Source organism: Trypanosoma brucei, chromosome 7 (genome assembly GCF_000002445.2).
Source record: "Trypanosoma brucei brucei TREU927 chromosome 7, complete sequence".
Taxonomy (NCBI): domain Eukaryota; phylum Euglenozoa; class Kinetoplastea; order Trypanosomatida; family Trypanosomatidae; genus Trypanosoma; species Trypanosoma brucei.
The window spans coordinates 2,151,261-2,159,820 of record NC_007280.1 but is presented as its reverse complement, the minus strand read 5'-3'; the positions used below and the strand labels follow the sequence as shown (position 1 = coordinate 2,159,820).

The 8,560-nt window shown below is 47.9% G+C and overlaps 1 protein-coding gene across 1 annotated transcript, besides 1 other annotated feature; it reads left to right on the top strand.

The window, feature by feature from the left end:
• Positions 1-8,560: part of a sequence feature (sequence corresponds to BAC RPCI93-30D13) that runs on past both edges of the window.
• On the top strand, positions 793-3,243 carry Tb927.7.7480 (trans-sialidase, putative; the record flags this gene model as incomplete). Its single annotated transcript, XM_841275.1, has 1 exon — positions 793-3,243. One exon carries the CDS (start codon positions 793-795, stop codon positions 3,241-3,243), a length of 2,451 nt encoding a protein of 816 aa, XP_846368.1.

The window sequence follows — 8,560 nt, the reverse complement described above, 5'->3', positions numbered from 1 at the left end:
TTCACCTATGAAGGAGGGTGCAGTCCCTTTTCTTCTCGACTTTCGGGCATCAGTATGGCGGGCCCGAATTTAATTTCCCCGCTCGTTGAGTAGCAAACCGACTGCTTAGGGTTAGTTTACTTTCCTGTTGGCGCGGACGACTTTGCTGACATTACGCATATAAGTTCGTAAAGGAGTTCCAGCAGCGGGTTTCCCCTATAGGAGGGCTGCCGCTCACCCCACGGTGACTTGATGCCGTCCCCCCTCCGCACCTGCCTATCTTTCACGAAGTTTGTTGCAGCCTCTTGAGTTCTCCTGGTTAAACAAAAAGCTGAAACTTGCCGCTATATTGATAAGAGAGATGAGGGATTTAACTGTTCACAACATGGGGGTTTGTAAAACTTGTATGAGTGCACGCGTATCGGTACCTCTTGTTCAATGCGTGTTAGGAAGTGACCCTACGGTTATTTTTTGCCCCCATATAAGGCCGCTGCGAATACATTCTTATCACTAATATTCTACGTCAATCAAACAATTTACGGAGTTGGTGGTGTAACAGCAGTTCGTTTATGTCTCTTCGACCAGCCCGACCACCAAGCGTAACGCATGGGTTCAACTTTTGCAGTGGTCTTCGTGACGTTCCCGCTGGCATTTGTATTTTTGTGCCTAATCCATTGCGTTAATGAGTGTGTTTTATTTCAACCTCGATTACTTCACCTTACGACATGAATTTTACGTGTTAGAAAGCGTACTCTTATACTATACCTTGTGAGCGGTGTATTCGCTAGGTGCGAGGACGCTTGCAGAAAGTATATGGAACGCCTGCAGGTGCGCATGGGCACCCTAAGCCTGACGAGCCCATTTTCCATGTTAGCATATCCGTTTTTACCGTGCACAGTGGTGATACTATCTGTTTTGTCATTTTGCTGCGGCATCGTGTCCTCCAAGATCTATGAGAAGACGACGCGTGAGGTGTTTCTGGAAGGTGGCCGGTGGGTGAGGAAGAGTGAATGGGAAAAGGGCAGTTGGAAAACCTCCCCCGAGTGGAACGCCGGCTATGAATGGTGGGCGTGGTGCATGGACTCGGTTGCTAAAGAAGCTAAGGGAGAAGTTTGCAGGAAGGAGTGGCTTTCTCAGAGGAAGAAAGGATACACGCTGGTGCCGAGGACGAAAGTTCCATTTAGGGAGAAGAATGGAACGCAATGGATGCGCAACGTTCACTCTTTCCGTGTCCCTTCGTTTGTTGAAGTCAGTGGTGTGTTGGTGGGCATCGCCGACGTACGGTACATTTCATCTGCTGATTTCACCTTCACTGAGACAGTTGCCAAGTACAGTGCTGATGGTGGGGATACTTGGAAGACTAAAGTCATCATTGAGAACAGTCGTGTTAACACTAATTTTTCCCGAGTTGTAGATCCCACAGTCGCCGTCAAAGGAAACAATATATTCGTTCTCGTGGGAAGGTACAACACTTCCAGTAAGTATTGGACGTGGCAGCATTACGGCGAAGACTGGGATATACTCATGTACAAGGGTACTGTCATCAAAGAGGAAAAAGATGGTAATGTAACTGCGAGCATTACATTTGAGGCTCCCCAGAACCTGAAGTTTCTCTTAGCAACGGTGCCCTCACCAGGTGGGCACCCCCCATCCCAGTTTCTTGGTGGCGTAGGGAACGCTGCCGTAACGCCAGACGGCGCCATTGTATTTTCTGTCCAAGTCAAGAATACATGGAACCATGTTGTAGGAAAACTTTTGTACTCAACTGATGATGGCAAAACATGGCACTTCGGTGCGGGAGAAACACCGGTCGGTTCAACTGAATCTTCCGTGGTTTGGTGGAAAGACAGGTTGTTAGTGAATGCCAGAACGGCCGAATATGTAGGTTACCGCAGGGTGTTTGAAACGAGTGACCTAGGGAATACGTTGAAGGAATCCATCAGTACTCTTTCCCGAGTGATAGGCAACTCGCCGCTTCGTAACCAGCCTGGTAGTTCAGGAAGTGCTATTTCCATAACTGTGGAGGGCATGGATGTCATGCTAATTTCTCAGCCAAAAAATGAGAAGGGGAGTTTCTCGCGTGACCATCTCCAGTTATGGTTAACGGACGGCACTCGTGTATTCCTTGTCGGACAGATATCTCAAGGTGACGACAACAGTCCATACAGCTCCTTACTATACACGAGCGATGGCAAACTTTACTGCCTATATGAGCAGAAAATCGAAGAGGTTTTCACTATTTACCTTGCACGTCTTGTGGATGAGATGAAGATGATTAAACGGGTCGTGTTGTTATGGAAGGCACAGGATGCTCTGTTGGTGGGTGACTGTCTTTCATCGGTTGGAGGAACGAGACCTTGTAAGGGGATACCAGTTGGTGATCTTGCCGGGTTGCTTACCGGACCCGCAGTTGGACATGTGTGGCCTGACGTGTACAAGTGTGTAAATGCAAGTGTCAGTGGAGCTGTGGACAACAAACGTGGCGTCGTATTAGGTGGTACCAGTGGAAGCAGTGTAGTGTGGCCGGTTAGTGAGCAAGGGCAAGACCAACGGTACTACTTTGCCAACACCCATTTCACAATTGTGGCGACGGTGCAGTTTGGCGCGGTGCCTCAAAGGGACACTCCATTAATTGGTTTTGTGAATGGAGAAAAGAATGCTAATAAACTCTTTATTCTTTCGATTGAAAATACGAGATGGACTCTGATGTACGGAGAAAAATGCAGCGAAGGTTCTCCGGTGCCGTCAAATTTGGAAGAGACTCACCAGATTGCACTAGCATTGCAAGATGGTTTGGTTGTTGCATACGTTGACGGCAAACTAGCGGTTGCTGCAATTAATGTTAGTGAGTCCGATCGTGTCGACCTTCTAAACATTAGGCACTTTTTCGTTGGAACCCCAGCGTCCTCTGATCTCTCGGATCACACATCCATAACTGTACACAGTGTGCTCCTGTACAACCGAAGGTTGAGCGAAGGGGAACTACAGTTGGTGTTCACCAACAGGGAGGTGATCCGTGCAGCCAACCCGACGACGCCGCTTCCTGTGTCTTCAAGAGTCGCTGCGGGGGCTGGCAGGCAGTCACATGACGGTGTGTTTTTTACGTTTGGTGACCATGTTTCTTCAGTAAGATCGAGATACAGTGACGGGGGTATATTGGAATATGTTTATCTTTTGTCCGTAATTTCTTTGTGTGCGTTGACACTTTTTATATTAACACTCGTCTTCCAAAGACGGCGGGACGTGGTTCCTACTAATATTTGATTTCCGATGCGCGACTGAGTCGTGTGCAGGCTCATTCGTACCGACGTGTCGTCGAGATGGCGCTGAATTTTAACGTTTTTATTCTAGCGCGGATCAACCCCGTATACCGCGTGAAAGTGAAGGTTCACAGACGTTCCTTCCGGACACCTTGGTGTGTTGGCGTTCGAGAAAATGAGCTTTCCTCCTAGCTGCATTGCATCTTAACTCACTGTTTTGCCACTCATTCTATATTTTTTCCTTGTGTACACTGTGGGCGGAAGCAATACACGCGAATACGCCAAGGGTTTTGCTGCCGCTTGCCCGTAGTATGTGCAAGCACCTCGGCGAAGGGTGCGAAAGCACAGTGGCTACTGCGGTCAAAAAGCCATGTTACTTAAGGGGGGGGGGCGATGATTTTTTTTTTCTGAATGGATTGCATCACTGCGTGAGTCCGACATGTTTTGGAGGTAGTCGCTCCGAATTAGCGAGTGTGATTGGGTGACATTTTTTGCCACCTGATTGTGCGGTAGGTGCTCGGATGGTGACCCGTTCGAGAAACGTGGCATTGGATCGCCATTTGTAGGTTACGGTTAGATCGCCCGCTTGCGCAGATTTTATAGGTTGACCGTCACCGCCGTTATTGTTCATCCGGTGATGCAATAGTCCCCGTTGCGGTAACGGAAGTTGATCCATATGTTTGGTCATCGTCCCACTTTGCTGGGACATTACTATTATTATTATCCTACCGACAGCCGTCCCACATCACAAGGCCAATTATGGAAGCAGCTGTGACTCACACAACGTAGAAGCGGGACGTGTCGTAGGCTGTGGACACCTGCTTCCAGTATTACTTCAGTAGCTAACTGCGTAAGAATCACTCTTCAACATTAGCTTTTGAAGGTTGCCGCCGCATCCCCAGCAGAGCATGGGCGGGTCCCCTCATGGGGGAGAAAGGGGGCTAAGCGTCAGCATGCGTCCCAGGATTCGGCAGTGGCACAGATGAACAATTATACATCGTGTGGGCAACGGACTGGTAAAACGACAATGTTCATTCCTCCCTCTCCTCTGGGTTGACGAGGATCAATCATTCGCTCAATCTGCCTGTGAGCATACCTTCTTGTGTACTGAGATCTACCGTTCTGAACACATGAGCACTGCTTCCGATGAGGAAATCGGGTCGACATGATCAAGACTACGACAGGAATTCTGAAAGGGAAAAACGTAGCCCCACAAGGGGAGTACACACGAAAACTTCGTTGTCTTTGTGTGTGGTATTGGCGCGGGTTTCTAGCCGATGAGAAGGAGCGCGGTGACGGAGGACCCAGTTGTTGCACTAAGCCTAAGTGTCACGGGGTACTCCCGGATAGTATCCCACTGGCTCATATCTGGACACAGGTTGCAGGTCGCATCTGCGCCCGCTTATTTTTCTGAGGCTGTCGGGTACTGTCTGATCATCGTTAGTATTTCTTGCTCTTCAGGAAGGTTGTTGGTAACTAAAGCGGATGACCTCATTGGTGAAAAGCGCAAATGAATATCGGGACAGGTAAAAACTAGAGAAAATCAACTCCCCAATTTAGACGGATGAGTCATTGACATCGCCTTGCTTGCTGGAAGTTGTGGCCTTACTGTTCCAACACTCTAAGGATGTGAAACAGTACTACATACCCAGCCATGGGATAAGGAGTACATAGGTGAAAAGCAGATTCGTAGCGCTTACTGATTGTGGAAAAGCGATCTCAAAAGAGGGATAAGAATGGCAGTGCTCACCAACTTTTCATCCCTTTCATTGGCTTTTTAAAAAACGGGTCCTCCAAGATTAAAGGGGGGATTGCACAACCCGTGTGGATATATACCGCAGAATCAACCAGAAGAATAACAATGCCAACGTTTCAGCTACTGTTGTTGCGCCGTGAGATCAGGAAAACGATGAACTGAAGAAACCCGACGGAGGTAACCTGATGCCACAACAAACCTCGGCGTGGAAGATGGGAATCATTGCAGCTCCGAAAGGGTGGAAGAGAAGTGAGGAGGGAAAACGTTTGAGAGTGATTAAGAAACTAAGTCATGCCGTTGTGAACCCATGGGTTGCACCCCACTCCCGGTGGTGACTTCTTCAGAGGGAAAGGAAAAAATATTTGGTCAGCTGTGAACATGGGACATTGAATCGATCGGTCGGTCAACGTGCGTAGCAGTGGAAAGGGGGGCATACGGCATGAAACGCAGACAGTGTTCCAGAGTTAACACGGACAATTTCCCCTAGATCACACCTGACAACACTGCCAATGATGCCTGCTTGTCCGCCAGGAAACGACGTCAACGCCACGAACGATTCGACACATGGGCCCAATAATGTCCTCAAGGCACTACACTATATAATAATGGAACGACTCGGCAACTAACCTCATGATAAAGATAGAAAACTGGGGGAAAGGGCAGCATTTGAACGGCTAAAAAGAACAAATAAGGTAAAAAAAACACAAGGGGAACCACAGTTGCGACATCCGTGTTGTGGTTTTTTGAAAGAGACAAATTGCACTTTGGAAAGCGACTCCCGTGTGGTTTGATTCAGCCTCTTCACGCCCCTTTGCGCACGTATATGAGGAGCTTGGATGCGTTGTGAGAGAGCGGCGCAACTTTGAAGAGTGTGATACGGACGACAACTTATCAGCTACTCGAAAAGCTCGTAATGTGCATAACAAAAATAATTCCAGCGTATATTGAGACAGGAACGGTAAACACCCCAATGGAAACGGGAAGGGAAATGGATGCACAAAGGTTAGTGTCTTGTGTTAGCTTCCGGATTCGTAACGGGGACAACGTCGGCGAGGTAGTAGCGCACAGAGTTGCAAAACGTTTAGTGAAGCAGTACGCGTCGTATGAAGGTAGCACCTGCTATCCAGGATATGATGTACCACGTTTGGTGGATGTGTATTTGTTCGTTACGGTTCACGATTGGACAAGAGGAAGAGGCTTTGGTGGTTGGATCCGAAGGTATTATAATTTATGAGGACGGGCTCTAATAAATAGCTGGCTCGGGTTTCTTAAAGGTAGTTAAGCCATACACACTGAACACGTGGAAAGGATCCGGAGCCGCATCTGGTCGTGACAGCATCATCGTCGTAGCGCTTGTTATCGAACTTCACCATCTGTACGTCGGGTTGCGTGGCGGTGAAGTAAACACGTAACTGCCATGACAGACAAAGCTGGTAATGCCAGAGATTCCAGCATATCCTTCCCTCATTGTCTGTCTGGGGATGCTGTGAAGAGTGCAACCACTCGCCCCTTAATTTGTGCTTTTGGCATTCATCGGTTATACAATGCCATCGTTGCTAGGTGAGGTTGAAATGTTAACAATGTGATGCGTAGCGATGTGAACGGAAAGTGCCCTTACATCGCCGACGAAACTGAAAAGGTTTGGAGTGCACGTCTGCTTTCTTTACACCCCAGTGCGCCATCAGGTACGCGGTTCACGTTGGAATGGGAAGGGGCGGCGAAGTGGCGAGGCATTTTTGTAATCTTAACGGACCTTGTACGTTTACTGTTTTCGTATTCGCGAGAGTACACAACGTTACTTTACAAGTTATTGTGTGGCAGAAAGAACGATGTTGAAGCAAAGTGGTGCGGATCGTGCACACACGAAACGGTGGGGACACGGAACTTGCCAGTTCTACGACGCAGCTTCATCTAAGCGATGAGGGAGTAGCTTCATCCCCCTCTAGTAAGTGTGGACCTTCAGGCGATATATTCTTACCTTCACCGACGTTCGGGATGAGGACGGCGGTGTGGACATTCTGGCACGGGTGACCCAGTGGTATTGACGGCTCACAATCAAAAGTTAGGGGTTAGTTGTGCTATGAACAGGATGCACAAAAAAATGTGCGGGAAAGGTGGCGTTTACCGCCTTTCATTTGTACTATAAGTGAGTCTGCTCTGCGAGAAGTGAGTCTGTGGGAGCACTGTCCTGTTGTTGCGCGGAGGGTGCCATATTTTTTGCCCTTGTCATTAGTGTGGACAGATGGTGTCACAGTCACTGCACATATACCCTCTGATTTAACAGCACGGAGAGTCACTCAGGTACCAGATTATATGCCACATGTTTGCCGTGCGGTAGTTGCCTTTACGTCACCTTTTATTTTCATGCTTTGCTTTCCGTTGGCACACCGCTGCTTGCCCCATGGCATATTCTGTGGATTTTTTGGGAGATGAGACAGGTTTGTGCCCAGACAAACGTACCGTATTTGAAGTCCAACCTTCTATTCAGACAGATAATACTCGCCATCAGCTTACCGAAGTGATGTTAACTGATGAGTTTCGGTGTAGGGCTGTGTTTTTTGTTCAGAGAGTTGAAGTGCGATTTGTGTGTCAGGGGCGCCGTTTTCATACCCTGTACATATCACAAAGGTGGGTGGATGGAAGTGATTATTATTATTATTTTTGTTTTTTTTGATGCAAAGGAGCACACTTTGTTCTAGTCATGTCACGCGTAGGCGTGCAGAGGTTACGTTTGAAGCATATTACCCAGTTCGTAAAGCACGCTGAAGACATTGAAAAACACATCACCAGCTATGTTGATTGACACCACCAGTAGACAAAGCTGACCACTGCGTGTGAACACTTTTTCGCACATGCCAAATTCTTTAGGTATAATACCTATGAGGACGCGGTGTGTTTAGCTTAGTAGTAGTTTATGGAAGAGGGGGGACATGCTTGTAGGAAATGCTACTTGGTAGTTCGTGTGAAGGCTGTAAAGCTCGTGCAGTTGAGCTGATTGCCAACGGTGTACTGATGCTACGTCAGCGGTGAGTAAATACTGTTTTATTCGATACTTCTATGTTTCAAGGGAGTTTCTGCTAGATGGTAGTTTTTCACATTTTTTACTTTCCTTTCCTACACACGAAGTTTACTGTCGTTGGGAAGCAACTATCACGTGCATCGCCGTGGTTATATAAATGTTGTGTGCATTGGAAGTGGTTGCCCAAACTCCCTCACTACATGAAGGAGGAGGCATGCGTCCTTAGTAAACCCCGAAACACTTGCCTGTCGACGTGCTTCGCGTGACGTGAAGAGGGAGTTTATGTCAGTCGTCTGCCCTCTCCCTCGGGGCCCGACCTGAAATGATGCTGGGGATGTTTAGTATTTCTTTGCTTCTGTACAGTTTTCTATACGTGTACACCCTTCGTCGCGACGGGCCCCACATGTTTGAGCACAGCTATTGCAGTCCAGAAAGCCCTGTCGCGTTGCATGACTCTCACTACCTCCTGTCATAAATTACTATTAACAGTTTGTTTTCCTCTCTGTCTTTTAGGCCATAACAGTTTCGAGCTATACAACCCCCTTT